The sequence below is a fragment of the Panthera leo genome, chromosome D3 (genome assembly GCF_018350215.1).
Source record: "Panthera leo isolate Ple1 chromosome D3, P.leo_Ple1_pat1.1, whole genome shotgun sequence".
NCBI classification, from domain to species: Eukaryota; Metazoa; Chordata; class Mammalia; order Carnivora; family Felidae; genus Panthera; species Panthera leo.
Genome location: NC_056690.1, coordinates 89,933,573 through 89,949,863, shown reverse-complemented (window position 1 = coordinate 89,949,863; position 16,291 = coordinate 89,933,573). Strand labels below are relative to the sequence as shown.

Below are 16,291 nucleotides of genomic sequence, written 5' to 3'. Positions count from 1 at the left end.
AGGAGGGCAGTGCTCTCCACCTGCGGGCAGTTGTGCATGTGATACCATCACACAATCAGAAATGTACATTTTGACCTTTGTCCTGGGCTCTTGACCAGAGCCTCTAAAACCTTGGTAATTTCCTACGAGATGACGGTGCAGGAGTATCTTTTGTTCAGAGACTGGGCTCCTGAAAGAGAGCTCCCAACCCCCTTGGAATTTCTCGGGAGGCAGGAGCATATTTTGTTCTAATGAGGCAGTCCTAATGGGCTTCTGGATGGGGCTGGTCCCCAGAAAGACCACGCTGTGTTTAGAAGCTTGGGGCTTCCGACCCCGGCCACATCCTCTGGGGAGGGAGGGGCTGGACATCGGTTCACAATCGATCCTGCCTTCGTGACGAAGCCTCTGCAAGCGTCCCTGAAAGTACAGGGTTCAGACGTCTTCCAGGTTGGCGACTGCATCCGCGGCCCGGGAACGAGGCGCACCCCAACCTCAGGGGGACAGAAGGTGCTTCCAGACCGTGCCCTCTGTGCCTCTTCACCTGGCTGCTCACACATAGCCTTTATCATGTCCTTTATTACATAACATATGGCAACCGTAAGTAACTGTCTCCCTCAGTTCTGGAGCTGTTATAGCAAACCACGGGACCTGAGCGGGAGTCACGGGGGCTGCATGGAACCCGTGGGTAACTGGGGGCTCACTACCCGTGACTGGCACCCACAGTCGGCGGTGGGGGTAGGGGGGTGACGCTCGTGCCAGGCAGGTGGGTCGGGAGGGAGCTGGACTGTGGATGCCCTTGGTGTCCAGAGAGCTATATAGTTGCTTGACATGTGGGAAACACACACATCTGGCCACACAAGAGAGGGAAGCCGAAAAGACAACAAGCATTCCTTTCCGCGAGGATCAGAGAAGATGACGACACATGACTTATCTCAGCGCCCGGGCCCTAACAGGCACCCAATCAATACCAACTAGTATCGAATTATCAACAATAATCAATCACAGGGGCGCCTGGGTGGCTCAGCCGGGCGTCCGACTCCGGCTCAGGTCATGATCTCACGGCTCGTGAGCTCGAGCCCCGCGTCGGGCTCTGTGCTGACAGCTCGGAGCCTGGAGCCTGCTTCGGATTCGGCGTCTCCCTCCCTCTCTGCCCCTCCCCCACTCATGCTCTATCTCTCTCTAAAATAAACAAATATTTTTAAAAATTAAAAAAAATAATAATCAATCACATTCCACTCTTGGGGCTCGAGCTGCTGATATTGGGACAGCCACCGTTTTTGTCAAAAACCACGCGTATTTTAGATGCCTGCTCTTGGACTCCCCACCTTATTTTAGTTTGATCTCTTTCCCGGTTGTGGCACTTTTATTTTTAGTATGAAGACATTAACTGGACCTGAAGGAATATCGTGTTTTGCACTCTTAAACTGACATTTATAGACCAGAGGCCGCCAAGTAATCCCTAAAGGCGACAGGCTGGGAACGTGTGAGGAGGCTGCAGAAAGGAGAGTTTGGGCTGAAACACCCAAGTCAACCACCACACGTTGCCCCCCGTTAATTCCAAACGACACCGGAGTCCCCAGTTGGGTTTCAAACACCCAAGAGGCCTCATGTGAAGTAAAGACACACACGAGTATGAGGAAGGATTCCATGAAGGTCAAGTGTAGGGCCAGCGGCCTGGCCATTCAGCCTTCGTGTCGGCACGAGACACGAGCTTTTCCCATCCGTCCGCCCATGAATATGGCCAACGCCGGCTGGTGGATCCAGCATACGTACACTGAACGTGAGTCGTGTGTCAGACATGGCGTGCGGGCTCGGGTACAAAGTCCCGTGAGATGTCACGGAGTTCCCGGGCCGTGGTGGACGCTGTCACGCGTCAAGGGGCCAGAGGGCCAGCGGAGGAGGAGGGGACTTTCAGGGAGACAGTGGCTACAGCCCTTGCCTGCCCCCACCCTCTCTGCTCCCAGGCCCCCTCTCCCCTTTCTCCACCCCTCCCACTCCATCTCTTCTCCGCGAGATGTATGCCCTGCACCACGTGCACTGGGTTAGGAATGGAGCAGAGGATTCTAAGGGAGGAGATAAAGTGCACATTGCACAAGGTCTACAAAACAGCTTTGACATTGACCTCGGCAGAACTCTGGACCTAAAGCTTGCTGCAGCCAGGTGGTATTACCCTGGCATGGCGTCACGGGGGGATGAGTCTCAGGCAGGCTCTGCAGGAGGAGGGACCTCAGCAAGGGCCCCAGTAAGGGAGGAATGGGCACTCTGGTGACGGTCCAGGGTCAGCGTGGGTTCAGCAGGTGTCAGCACTACGCGGACAGCCGTGAGAGAGAGAGATAGCACGAGCTGGGAAGGGGCAGAGAGGGAGGGGGACAGAGGATCTGAAGCCGACTCCAGGCTCCGCGCTGACAGCGGAGAGCCCGACACGGGGCTCAGACCCACAGACCGTGAGGTCGTGACCTGAGCCAAAGTTGGATGATTACCCAACGGGGCCATGCAGGCGCCCCACAAATATTTCTTAGTTTAATTCAGTGAAGACTCAAGGGCATTTCAAATGGAATTAAGTTGTCAGGCAAAAAAAAAAAAAAAAAGAAAATTCCACACCTCCCAGCAAATAACCACTCACCCAGATACCCAAAGGGTATGCCATTTAAGCGTTTCGTGTGTGTGGTTCCTCCTACCTGTACAAACTCATTCTGGTGGAGATCGATGAACTGGAAGACCCTCTCCAACAGCCCGGAGGGTGGTGGGGACGGAGAGAACATGCCTCCCTCGAGCAGCAGCAGGTAAGCCAGGAGAGAGGTCACCTGCAGCGGGCGACAGGGGAGGGACATCAAAGATAAATACCAGATTTTGAACCTTCGACCTTTCAAATACTTCAAGAAAGCTTATGTTATCCAACACAGCTACTCCCGGTCATTTGGACTAAAATAACAAAAGGTAGTAGAACAGAAAAGAAGAGTTTTTGCTGTATCTTCACCAAATCACTTCATTTTCAACGCTGAAGAATTTTAATAAGACAGAAACCAAGTGAACACGTTTGGTAACATGCCATCTTCCCTGTTGGCCCTCTTCCCGTGAAGGCAAGTCAGTGCTCCGCATCCCAGGCAGCAGCCAAGGGCAGTGTTTGTGTGAGAGAGAAGTGTGACTCAGTTTAAAAAAAAACCAAAACATTTTTGTGTGATCAACCAGTTTATTAGAAAAAAAAAAATTTTTGTAAGGACTCTTTAAAATCCTGTGTGGCATTGTGGGTTCCTTCCATCCGCTCCTGAGGTTAGAGTCCCTTAAAAAGAAACTTACAAGCCATGCGGTAAGGACATCGAAGGCCTGGCCGTCACTTAGACACCGTCAGCCCCACCCTCCACCTGGGAGGCCCCCCCGGCCCTATCTCTTGTCTTCCCCGCGAACTGCTCTGGCCTCTCTGTTTCCATCCATGAGGGGTCCCTCCTTCCCTTGCCTGTAAATGTGGGACCTGCTAGAGACCCCAGTCTCCCCCCTCCTCCCTCCGCAGCCGTCCCTCCACCCGGATGGTGGGCTCCAGGCTGGGCACAGAGCAGAAAAACTGGTCTGGATGAGGGTAGGACTACCAGGTCAGAACTAAACTAATCATCTTCTTCCAAACCAGCTCTTCCTTCTGGACTTTTGTACATTTTTACAATAGATCCTCGGCCTACGGTTCCAGGCACCAGCACAGCCAAGGTGAGGACTTGTGTCTACGATATAAGAAACTACAACTCAGTAATAAAATACAGATTAACCCGGTTTACAAATGGGCAAAGAATCTGAATAAACATTTCTCCAAGGAAAATACACAAATGGCCAACAAGCACATGAAAAGATGCTCACCATCATTAGCCATCGGGGAAATGAAAATCAAATCAAACCATAGCAACACAATTCACACCCACAAGGATGGTTAAACCCAAGAAGTCAGATGATGACAAGCGTTGGGGAGAATGTGAAGAAACCAGACCCTTCATGTGCTGCCGGTGGGGGCGTAAAATGAGGCAGCTGCTGTGGAAAGCAGTCTGGCAGGCCCTCAGATGATTAAACAGTTGCCATATGACCCAGCAATTGCACTCCTAGGTATACACTCAGGAGAGATGAAAATACACGTCCACACAAAAACCCGTACATGACCATTTACAGCAACATTATCCGTAACAGCCGAAAGGTGGAGATAATCCCAATGGCCATCGATGGGTGATACAGACAAGATATGTTGCTCAGCCCTAAAAACAAATGGAGTACTGATACCTGCTACTACAGGAACGAGCCTTTAACACCTTGCTAGGTGAAACCAGACGCAAAACGCTACAGATTGTCCAGAATAGGCAAATCCTGAGACAGAAAGCACGTTGCCGGCTGCCTAGGGCTGGGGGGATGAGGGGAGATGGGAAGTGACTGCTCACGGGCAGGGTTCTGTTGGGGTGATGACAACAGGTTCTGGGATTGTGACAATGACTGCACAAGTCAATATACTAAAGCCACGTAACTGCACCATTTAAATGGGCGAATTGTAAGATATTAAGTTATAGTGCAAAACAGTACAGCTGTTGTAGAAACAACAAGTATAAGCACTCATTCAGCATACCACTGAGTAGGAGAATTGTCCATAAAGGAAGCAAGGTAGTGGGTAACAAGGGGACAGTGAGCCGTCCTCGGTCAAGAACGGATTAAGAACTTTGTCCAGTAGGTGGCGCCAGTGGGCCGTTCATGGGCTCCCTTTGCCTCCTATTCTGGTGGGAACACAGCTGGATCCAGCTAGGCTCTTGTGGGGCAGAGCCAAAAGCTGAAGGGTGCAAATAAATCAGGAGGAAGGGACTCCTTGAGACCCACAGTGGCAGGAAGATGGAGCTCTGAGCACCCAGGAAAAGCCCTTTGAAATGGAGTAGGCTATTTTTTCCACCTAAACCAATATTTGAGCTTTTATTATCCACTCAATTTCCATTAAAAATTATCCGATGCTCCTCTCTGATGAAAAACAAAAAGGGCTTTTTGAAGAAGAAAAGGGAGCCACAGGCAAAGAGGGAGAACTGTGACCGTAAGGCCTGAGAACATCTCCATTTCCGGGGGGAACTACCCCCTTCCCAATGGGAGCCGTATGCCAAGGACTGACCTTCCCAAAGGACTGCTCCTGGTGATGTGGCCCGGACAACAGGGGTCTACACCACTTCATTTTCACTCCCCCTCCCCGCGGAGCACATGGAGCACTGCTGTCCTTTGCTATCAGGCCCACGGAGTGGCTCGGGGCACCAACCCTGCCTTTAAGATCTGGGGCCGACCCCAGGCTGTACCTCTGCTCCTCTCTGGAGTCTCTCACGTTCCTTTATCTGTTTGCTTCCCTGTGTTATAGTCAAGCTTGACCTTGAACTAATCACCCAACAAAATTCTGGAGATTTAGAAAGGCTATTCCTGACTTTGGCCTTGGCAGAAGGAAAAAAGTTGCTAGAGAAGGAGAAGTTGAAGAATGGGGTCGGGGGTAGAGCTGGGAAAGCCCTGGGGTGTTTTCTTTCGGGGAGCAGGTAGCCCAGCCCTGGGCTGCGGGGGCCCGTCACAGAGGAAGCCTTGCTTGCTGATTCCAGCTAGTTGTTCCTTGACTTAGAACAAATTTCCAAGTACCCCGGTGCTCTTATTTTTAAACACTTTACCTTTAAGACTTCTCAAAGTCATGCCCATGTCTGTGGTGTAACCACCCCCGGCCCCAATCCAGCCCCACCTCCTGAATGTCTCCCCTCCCAGGCTGTGGCCTGGCTTCCCACCGGACAGGACGCAGGCCTGTTTCTACTCCCCTCTCTCTCAGCTCCGCCAACAAGTGGACAAAGCCGGGTCATCGTGCGCTTAGCCGACGGCAGCCCGGAAATCGCCAAGGGCTGCCTTCACCAAGGGCCCTCCCCCCCACCTGCCTCAAAAGCAGCAGGAGCCCTGAGAGGGGGCTGGGGAGGGGGCGGATGTGGATAAAACCCACCCCCTCCCCATTTGCTGTCCTTGTTTGATTCTGACTGTTGAACAGAATAAACGATAGAAAAGGAAACTGTTGCCGCCCACAGAGCCTGGGCCAAGCTTGCTTCCTCCCACGACACAAAGGCCCATCAGCAGGGCCTACTTCCCCTTGTGAGCAACTTCAGTGCGGGGCCAACGTGCACACACGCACTCTACTCACCACGTCTCCTGGCGTCCCGCGCGATTGCTCTACAGGGCCTGCCTCTGCCCCGGGTCTGCTTGGATGGATTTGTTACAACACAGAAAAGAAGGCTTTATTCACCTAGTTTGTCTTACCATGACAGGATTAAAAATAAACCCCCACACCAAAAAAAAAAAACCACCAAAAACCCAGGTTTTTCTGCCGCTGCCGGCATTGAACTGAGCCAAGTGATCCCGGCAGAGATTAACTAACTCTGACAGCAATTGTCCCTTGAGGAATGAGCTGGAAGGGGGCGTGGCCTTCAGAGGGCAGCCTGGAGGCCCTCCAAGAGGAAGGAATTGGTTTCAAGGAGCAGAACTCCCCAGCAAGTCCCAAGAACTGGGGTTCCTCGGCCAGAGACCGCCCGAGGGGGAGCTGCGTAATCGCAGACAGCAAGGGCTCAGAGACAAACAGGAAGCGGGCCCCTGACCCCGTGCTCTCAGGAGGCCTGAGCTCCTGTACACAGCTTCCAGCCCTCTTCGGCCCCAAGGCTCTGTGCACAGTGCTCCCTCCTGGATGGCAGACAGCCTGTCCGATAACCGAGCTCCCGACATCAAGGGCGCGTGTTTTCTCCTTCCCTCCCGTCTTCGCCCCACGTGGGCCGCAGGGAAGGAGAAAGCAGGCATCGCCCGCCTGTGATGTCACTTCAGACAGGACTCTTGTCACCCTTCTTATTCCCTCCAGGCTGGCCAGGGATCTGGGCCTCTCCAAGCACCAGCCAGAAGGAAGGCCCGCTCTGCGCGGCTTCCAGAAGCCCGCCGACACCTGCAGACACGCCAGCCATTTACAGCACGAGGGCAGACGCCGCGGACAGAGACGGTGAGGCTGTTTCTCCCACAGGCAGGTACCCGTGGAAGTCCCACGACGGAAGTCACGGTGCGGTGACTCTGCACCGTATGGAGCTGCAGAGTGGCTTCTCCCAGACAAGGAAGGCTTCACCTGCTCAGTCTTCGGCGTCCTTAGCTGGAGACTCAGCCCTTCTTCTCTCCCCCCGATTCCGCATCTCCGCCGTTCCCGTTATTCCTTTTCTAGAAGGACTAGCGTTGGAGTCTTTCACTCTGTCGTACATCCAAAAGCTCTCTCAGCTTTTCTTTTTTCTTCTTTACTTCTTTTCTCTTGGCTCAGCTTCTTGGGCAAAGCCCTGCCATGCTTTCCAGGTGACTGGTTCCCTCTTTGTGGCCCTTTATGCACTTCCGTGAACCACTGAGTTTTTCCAAGGACGAGTTTTCATTTTCAGGGCCTCCAATAGGTTGTGCTTCCTTCCTCTCCATCTGTTCTTGACTCCTAGGTCCCTCCCACATGAGATCATTGAGTTCTTGAAGAATTTAAACAGACATCGTTTGTATCCATTTTAAACATGTTCTACTATTTCCATTTCTGAGGATATAAACTCACTTCCCAATAGATTCTGTGGGCTATCTTTCTTATTATGAGTCTTAGCCACTTGAGGACTTTTCACCTGCAGGCTCGCCTTGAGTGGCAGCTGTTTCGTCCTCCTTCTCTGTAGTATTTCTGCCTAGGGATGCTGTGGTGGCCCCCACATGGTGCTCGGGATGCCTGGTCCAGGACCAGCTCTTACGGGGGTGGCTCGGCATTCCCAGACAGGGTGCAGTGGGGCTGGGGTGTGCCACCAGCAGCGACACCCAGCCGGTCCCTCGACTTCTGCAACGACACCGGCTCCGGTTGCCCTCTGTGCCTGGGCACTTTGGGACCCTGTCACTCCCCGGGAGTCTCATTTCTAGATGCCGCAGCCTGTTTGGGACCCAGAGTCCAGCAAAGCAGCAGCTTCAGCCCCTGCTCCCCACTATAAGTTTTGTTTTGTTTTTGTTCAGTAGGGATATTTATTACATTTCTGAGTCTATTAATTAAATTTTAAAGCACATATAATTGGGGTATTTGAAGTGGACGGGAGAGCTTAAAAAGTGAGGGGAACCTGCGTGATTCAGTCAGTTCAGCATCTGACTTCAGCTCAGGTCATGGTCTCACAGGTTCGTGACTTCGAGCCCCGCGTCGGGCTCTGTGCTGACGGCTCAGAGCCTGGAGCCTGCCTCAGATTCTGTGTCTCCCCCTCTCTGGCCCTCCCCTGCGCACACTCTGTCTCTCTCTCTCTCTCAAGAATAAATAAACATTAAAAAAAAAAAAAACAGGAAAAATGAACGCATAATGAATCTTGATCAGAAGTCCCTAAGTGATTTCACGTCCCGGAAGGAAGATCTCCCCAGCCTGGCCCCATGCCAGCCTCACATGCAGCGTGTCCCCCCGCAGACTCACCAGAAACTTTCCCAAATCCGGGGAGGGCGGGGTTAACGTGGAGAGAAAGCTCCCTGAAAAGCCCTGTGCTCTGATCACTGCGCCTTAAAAGGCATGAACATCCATATCCTACCTACCCTCAGCCTCCAAGCCCAGTACACGGGATACATTAATAACTGTGGGCCCAGCACCGTGAGCTCGGGACATAAATCAAGGTGCAGTGTCAGTAGGGGCTTTGGGCTCCGTCATTGCCACAGGCCAGAGCTCCTGCAGAGGCCGGTGGCTGCAGCACAAGGGGTGTAGTCAGGCAACAAGATGTAAACTGTAAAGCTGGAGTCTGTTAGTACGGCCGGGCCGACTCAAGGAGCTCCTCACTGTCTTTGGAAGCTCCGCCTGTGTGCACTCCCCCCACACCCGTGCTCACTCCCCACCACCCGTGTACACCCCCCACGTGTCCTTCCCCCACCTGCGTGCACTCCCCCCCCCCCCGCACCTTTGTACGCTCCCATCCTCCACCTGTGTCACTCCCCCGACTGTGTGCACCCCTCGCACCCGTGCTCACTCCCCCCGAGCTGTGCACACTCCCCCCATCTGTGTGCACTCCCCCCCCCACCTGTGCGAACTTCCCCCCTCCACCTGGGTGCACCCCCCACCTCCCTCCACCTGTGCAGCCTCCCCCCCCAACGTGTGCACTCCCCCTTACTTCTCTTTCACAAGCTCCCCACTTCCTCAGGGTGCTCTGCCTCCCATTCCTTCAGGGGGACACAGGGACCAGCACCCCCAGCTTTATGTGCCCGTGGCTGCCAAAGCCGAATGTGGTCCTTTTCAGGGCCACGCATATTCCAAAAGGCGCCTCTGTTCCAACCAGAACTCTTCTGAACGGGAAGGATTGTAATCACTTGAAAGTGCAGTTGAGACACAGGACACTTGAGGACTTACAGGGTGGCAGGGAGAGGTGCTCTGGGGACAGGAGGCCCTTGCACCCGGCAGTGTAGGAATTACCTACTGTCCTGTGCACAGAGCTGGAGAGGTGGAATGGGACTGTCCCTGTCCTTCACTGCCTCCTCCCCAGAATTAGTGAGACTGAACTAGAACAGCTGGTGGGGGCTCAGGCTCTACCCCAGAAGCAAGCCCCCAGCAGGCCCCCCCAGGCAGGAGCTCGGGGCAGGCGCCCCTACAGTGTCAGACCGTTCCACTCCCCCCCACACACACTGTCCTCACACTGTGACCCAAACAGTGCCTAGGTTTTATAAAATATGACCGGTTACAAAGTTTCCAAAATCTTTTTGGAAACTGGAAACCTTAAAGTTATACTAAGTTAAATGATGGATATTCATTAAATATCCAGACCATTTCTAAGATAGAATACTGAAACACTTATAAACATAAATTTATCTATTTTGGCTTCTTATTACAGACAAAAGAGACAAAAGATATGTGAGTCTGTTGGCAAATATGTTCTACATTTGGGAGGGAACCTGTACTATGAGGGAGCATATGCCTGTAGAAATTATGAAGTGGTGTCTTCACAAAGTTGTTAATCCACTGCAGAATGTGTGTGTAACAACTAGTTCACAACTGCTTACTTCCTGGTGTTCCCTAGATATTACAGTTACAAGGCTTAAAGGTTCTAATCTACGTAGGTAAGGGAAACTAAGAATAATTAGGGTAAAGAAATAAACTCCGTACATAAAGTACACAGGAAAGTATTACGTGTTTTGGGTAAGAAAATGTATTTAACGAATGAAAATGTGCCCTTATTAAAAGAAAAGAGTAATTTTGTCCTAGTTTAGGGGTTATCTAAAAGCTATTTCAAAATGTAAAGAACAGGAGAATTGGGCACGTGGGTGGCTCAGTTGGTTAAGCATCTGACTTCAGCTCAGGTCATGATCTCACGGTTTGTGGGTTCAAGCCCCGCGTCGGGCTCTGTGCTGACAGCTCAGAGCCTGGATCCTGCTTTGGATTCTGTGTCTCCCCCTCTTTCTACCCCTACCCCGCTTGGCTCTGTCTCTCTCTGTCTCTCAAAAATAAATAAAAATGTTTAAAAAGAACACAGGAGAATAATACATAAAAAGAAAACACGTATCAAAAGCTGGGGGAAAAAGAGAGTAACAGAGAAAATCTTATGTTGTGTGGAAACTGGCTAAAATTAAATGAATTGATTACAAGGGTTTTTTTTAAGAGCTTTAATATCAAGAGTGTGCCTATATAAAACTAGAATGTATTATTCCTTCTCTATTAAAAGGACAAAATTATCTTGGATTATTGCAGAAGACTGTTCTTTACGTGTTGAATAATCTGCCTACAAAATGAAGATTATGTGCCTTGTCAAAATAACCCCCTGTACTTTCTGGTGTCATAATCAGGTCTTTGATGACTTAAGAAGGTTGAATCTTCTCAATAGTAAAAGAACTAAAGGTTTTGTTTTGTTTTTCAAACCAGGCAACTTTATGGTCTGCCCTTGACATTTTTAAACGGTCACTCTGGTTGAATAGATAACCAAGTATTATTTCACAGTGACCTCTGATCATATTTAATCAAGTTTTAAACCTTTGGACATTTTTGATAACTTCCAAAAGTCAAATTCTACATGAAGTCTTTTTGATCTAGAACCAATATTGGAATTTTTCCAGAGGGTCTCTGGAAAATATCAAAAATTTGGGAGTGATACTGAATTATAATTAGGCCCACTGGACATGTTGGATTCCAGGAGAAGCAGTGTCAAACAAGTGATGTTTAACCTTCTTTAAGTTGTATTTGTACAGGTGTGTGTTACTAATACAAGTATTTCAGAAGTTGTATACGATTTCTAGAAATTTATCAATGTTCTTACTGTATGTATAATCCATCATAATACCAATGTTTACTTTTTTTTTTCATGCTTATCGATTTGAGAGAGAGATAGAAAACAAGTAGGCGAGGAGCAGGGAGAGAGGGAGAAAGAGAATCCCAAGCAGGCTCCACACTGTCAGTGCAAAGCCTGATGCGGGGCTCAATCTCATGAACCATGAGATAGGAGGCTTAATGGACTGAGCTACCCAGGAGCCCCTCCAACGTTTACTTTAAAATGCTGTGTGCCTCAGAAATAACCAAATTTCCTTGTCAATTCACTCATTTTAAAATGAGCTTTCAACACATGTTTACCCATGGTCATTTTTAAGTCTCTGTCATCCTCAGACAAGTTGCTGTCTCACTCTGATCCTTCTCCCAGAACACCTGTGATCTGCCGTAGCAAGGACACTCCACAGTGGCGTCCCTCGAGCCCTGAGACCCTGCCACGTGATTGCGCAAGGATTTCCAGAATAAGAGAAGGCTGATGGGGTCACAAAACCTCTAACCCAGAATCAAGCAAAACAAAAAGTTAACTACATGGGTCTGAACAAACCGATGATGATGATAGTCATTTTTTAAACTTTTTGTTTGAAATATCACTGGCTCCTTTAAGATTTAAGGAAGCCCTTTTTTTCTCCTTAAAAAAAGTTTTTTTTTAATGTTTTATTTATTTTTGAGACAGAGAGACAGAGCATGAGCAGGGGAGGGGCAGACTGAGAAGGAAACATAGAATCCGAAGCAGGCTCCAGGCTCTGAGCTGTCAGCACAGAGCCCAACCTGGGGGCTCAAACTCACGAACCGTGAGATCGTGACCTGAGCCAAAGCTGAATGCTTAACTGACTGAGCCACCCAGGTGCCCCCTTTTTTCTCTTCTTAAGCTATCTATAACTTAGAGTAATCTGATAAATTATCTTTGTAAACAGGAATTAAAACATTTATGCTTTTCTCCCTGCCTGATCCCTCTGGAATCTGTAAACTCTTATTGAGTGTTCTTATTTCCATGGCAATATAATTTAATTGTATACACACACACACACACACACACATATGCAATGTATATAATATTTCTATATAATACATATATATATGCTAACTCATATGTTAAATAGTAATGCATTGTCCTTATAAGAAAATATAATTTAAAACATTGATTACCAAAGCCTTGACTGGAATGTCATACTGGAGAATAATATGCATATAGAATCAGATATGACCACTTTTAAGGAACTAAAGTCGACTTTATCTAACCAATAAAGCCCCCCCAAAACCAGCCTGGTACCTTGCTTACAGGGTTTCCAGCCTTACATGTAAGTACATGTAAGCAAGGAGGGATATTTTCTGGCAGATTTTAGGAAACTTAAGATATGAGTGCCATGTGATTTCACTTACATGTGGGATCTAAAAAGTAAAACAAAGGCACAAACAAACAGAGTCTTAAAAATCAGAGAACTTGTGGCTGCCAGAGGCTGGGAGGGGATGGGTGAAATAAAGAGGATTAAGAGGTAAAAACTTCCAGGCACAGAATAAGTAAGTGACAGAGTTGAAAAAGTACAGCATAGGGAATATAGCCAATATTACCGCGATAACGTTGTCTGGTGACCACACTTACGATGAGCAACGAGTAACGTCTAGAACTGGGGAATCACTATGTTGTAGACCTGAAAATAACACCGTATGTTAATTATAATTCAATAAAAAAATTAATTAATAAGAATATATATTGGGGACCACAGAAGAGAGGAATTCACCCAGATCTGTTGGTATTACAGGCAAAGAATGATGACAAGTCCTTGGCTTAGCTTCCCGGTATAGAGAGACTTCAAAAGTCTAATCTGAGATTCTTCATTGAAAGTTCCGGTAAAGCAGACTTAAAAAGAGCCTATGTGACCAGTCAGTATTCTTGTTGCACTTACGTAAATTATCCGGCCAGGTGTAATGGGACTAGACTCATTTTACAAACACATTAATCCTACTGTGATCACATTTGACCGAAATGGGGGTGACTGTAGAGAGAATATTGTGTTTCAGTACAGAACTGCAACACATTCATTATCAGATCCTAGACCCAGTCATTGTCTTTGAGGTTCTGTTATCCACCTATAAACTAGGCTGGGTCCTGAATTTTTCAGTTTCCTCCAATAGCTGGCGACAACTCTCCAAACTAATGTTTCCAATTTTCTCCCACCCTTCTGACTTGGAATGGCTAAAAAGGAAAACTTCCCTCTCTTCCCAACGCCCTAGAAACTGAAGCTGGACAACTTGATACAAACTTCAGAGAAATCACTACACCGGTTCATGTACGGACAGCTTTTCTTGTCTGCTGCCGGGTGGGCCACTCAGGAACTTCACCAGAACACCCAAGGCCATCACCGGTCACACCAACCACAAGGCAGGAATTCACTAGACCCACACCCACTCCACCATCTAAAGATGCAACAAACCCAACATCCAGAAAAATCTCAACTGATCTCCCTCTAGACTAAAAAACAGAGTCTGGAGTTTGTCCTAATCATTAACTTTTCTTTCCTTAGAAATGCTTCTTGTTAAGTAGCTGACTGCCTGCACCACAGGGAGCCCTAGAAGAGATGTGAATAGATGAAGGGTTCCTTGGGGCTGGAGGTGGGCACTGGGGAATAGGAAGAGATTGATAAGGATACAGGATTTCTTTTATGAGGTCATGAAAATATCCTAAAATCAGCTGTGGTGATATTTGCACATATCTGTGAATATACCAAAAATCACTGAATTACCACCTGAAATGCAGATTCCTGGGCCTCCGCCCCAGAACTATGCACACGAATGTTGGTGGGGTGCGGGAGAGTTCAGGGTTTGGTGAGAAATGTCACCAGATGTCACCAAATGTCAGGGTTTGGTGAGGATTATCCACATCCTCCCTCGAAGTTGTACCTTGCTTTCTGCATTCAACAGAAGTTCTGCTCTGTGGTTTTATTACAAATATTGGTTTTTGTGGAAGAAAAAGCGAATATGGACAAGCACGCTGTCGTATGTCCTGGCTCGCCTGCCCGGAGCAGCCGTGGGGGCCTCAAGTCCACACCCGACTCCACCACTCAGGCAGCACAACTGCATTCCAGGCACGGCAGAAACTACTGGAAAATCCTGCAGATCTCACCCCCATCAGGTGGAGACGATGAGCGTCTAGCACACCTGAAGTGGCTCATCTCAAGGGCCACCCGGGCATCTGCCCTGCCCACCTGGCACACCGGCACGGCACACGCTCTCCTTAGACAAACGCAGTCCGGCACCCTGTCCCCTAGACTCCGGATGTCGGAGGTCTACTCTCCATTCTTCCTAGTTTGGGATCCATTGGGCTGGAGTTCCGCAGCCTCTAGAAATTCCCCTGGACCTCAAAGGAAAGGGGAAGAGAAGGTCTCCTCAAGGCCCTCAGCTGCCCAAACTAGCGATCTCTCTGCAAACTGCCTGGCTGTGCTCCCACCGCCACCCCCATAAAAGACAAGGCTGGCATAGTGGACCGATTCACATTTGGAAAACAAAGATGCTTCAGAGATATTCATTCAATCCGAAGGCAGAGGAAGGAACAAGGCATCTCATGCGCACAGATAAAGGGATGAAGTAGGGGCCCGGAAGTCATCTGACGTTCCTGAAGGCCATCAGGGCAGCTCAGGCAGCGTGACAAAACAGGTGCTTCACCGCGTACGTGTGGAGGGGCTGACCTGTGAGCGGGAGCAAGTGCGTGTGCCCAAGGCCAGCAGAGCTGACACAGAGGCAGGGGACACACCCTATGACATTGGGCAGGTATGGGAGCCCCTGCTCTGTCATCACGGGCCCTCAGGAGGAATGTTACGTAGGAGCTAGACCAGCATCGGCGGGCCCCGAGGTAGCCTGCTCGGGCTGCCACAAGGAGGTTCCATAGGCCGGTGGATGCAACAAGAGAAACCTGTTGTCCCCCAGTTCCAGAGGTTGGGAGTCCAAGATCAAGGTGTGGGCACAGTCGGTTCCTTCTAAGGGCTGGAAGGGAGAAAATCTTCCCGGCCTCTCAGCTTCTGCTCCTTGCTGGTGGCTGGTGTTCCTCATCTTGCAAACACATCACCCAATCTCTGCCCTTACCTGCACATGCCCTTCTCCCTGTGTGCGTGTCTGTGTCCAAATGTCCCTCTTTCATAACGTCATCAGTCCCATGGGATTAGGGCCCACCTACTCCAGTATGGCATTGTCATAATTGCATCTGCGAAGACCCTATTTCCTAATAAGGTCAAGTTCTGAGGTAATGGGAATTAGGACTCCACTGTAAGAATTTTGCAGGGGGACACAATACAACCGCTAACAGGCTATGTCTCCAAACCACCTCAAGAGATCTTTCCTTTTATTTTTTTGATGTTTATTTATTTTTGAGAGAGAGAGACAGAGCGTGAGCAAGGGAAGGGCAAAGAGAAAGGGAGACACAGAATCCAAAGCAGGCTCCAGGCTCTGAGCTGTCAGCACAGAGCCTGATATGGGGCTCACATTCACGGACCGTGAGATCATGACCTGAGTCGAAGTCGGACGCTTAGCGGACTGAGCCACCCAGGCGCCCTGAGAGATCTTTCCAAACACACCAGACCGTGAATCCAAATCTCCAAGGGTTGTCCTGGCCAAGGTTGGTCCCTGATCTCTCCCCATGCACGGTTGGGGCCACAGGACCATCTGCACCACACATCTGGCTCAACGTCCACACTGTTCCCTTTCAAGCAGGCTTTGGCCATGAGCATCTGTTACTCCAAGGAACTTCTCTTCTTACTAAATAACTGTTCAAGCTGCACATTGAAGCAGCCTGTCCACCAAGGCCATTTCAAACACAGGTCAGTGGAATTCTGCAAACCATCTTTCTATGCATCACTCCATATAGGGGCTGTTGTCTTACGACAGATTGACAGGTTCTCCTAGATGCAGGTGATTTATGATGCTGACTGTGAACCTGGTCACGGACGGTACCAGGCTCCACTGACTGTCCGAGTCGGCCCACAGTCACGTGTTGATGGGAAACGGTGCAAAGGAAAAGAAAGGAAGGCGTGAACAACGTTGGATGAGGCT

The 16,291-nt window shown here is 49.5% G+C and overlaps 1 protein-coding gene across 2 annotated transcripts in view; it reads right to left on the bottom strand.

Annotated features, from left to right (window-relative positions):
* Positions 1 to 7,512, bottom strand: part of CNDP1 (carnosine dipeptidase 1) — a 31,365-nt gene extending 23,853 nt beyond the window's left edge. For both annotated transcript variants that reach the window (XM_042910682.1, XM_042910683.1), the window contains exons 1-2: positions 6,140 to 7,512; positions 2,658 to 2,783 (exon numbers count right to left, since the gene is read on the bottom strand). In XM_042910682.1, the coding sequence (XP_042766616.1) occupies positions 2,658 to 2,741 (84 nt within the window). In that variant the 5' untranslated portion in view covers positions 2,742 to 2,783; positions 6,140 to 7,512. The remainder of the gene's footprint in view (positions 1 to 2,657; positions 2,784 to 6,139) is intronic.
* Positions 7,513 to 16,291: the final 8,779 nt, after the last annotated feature.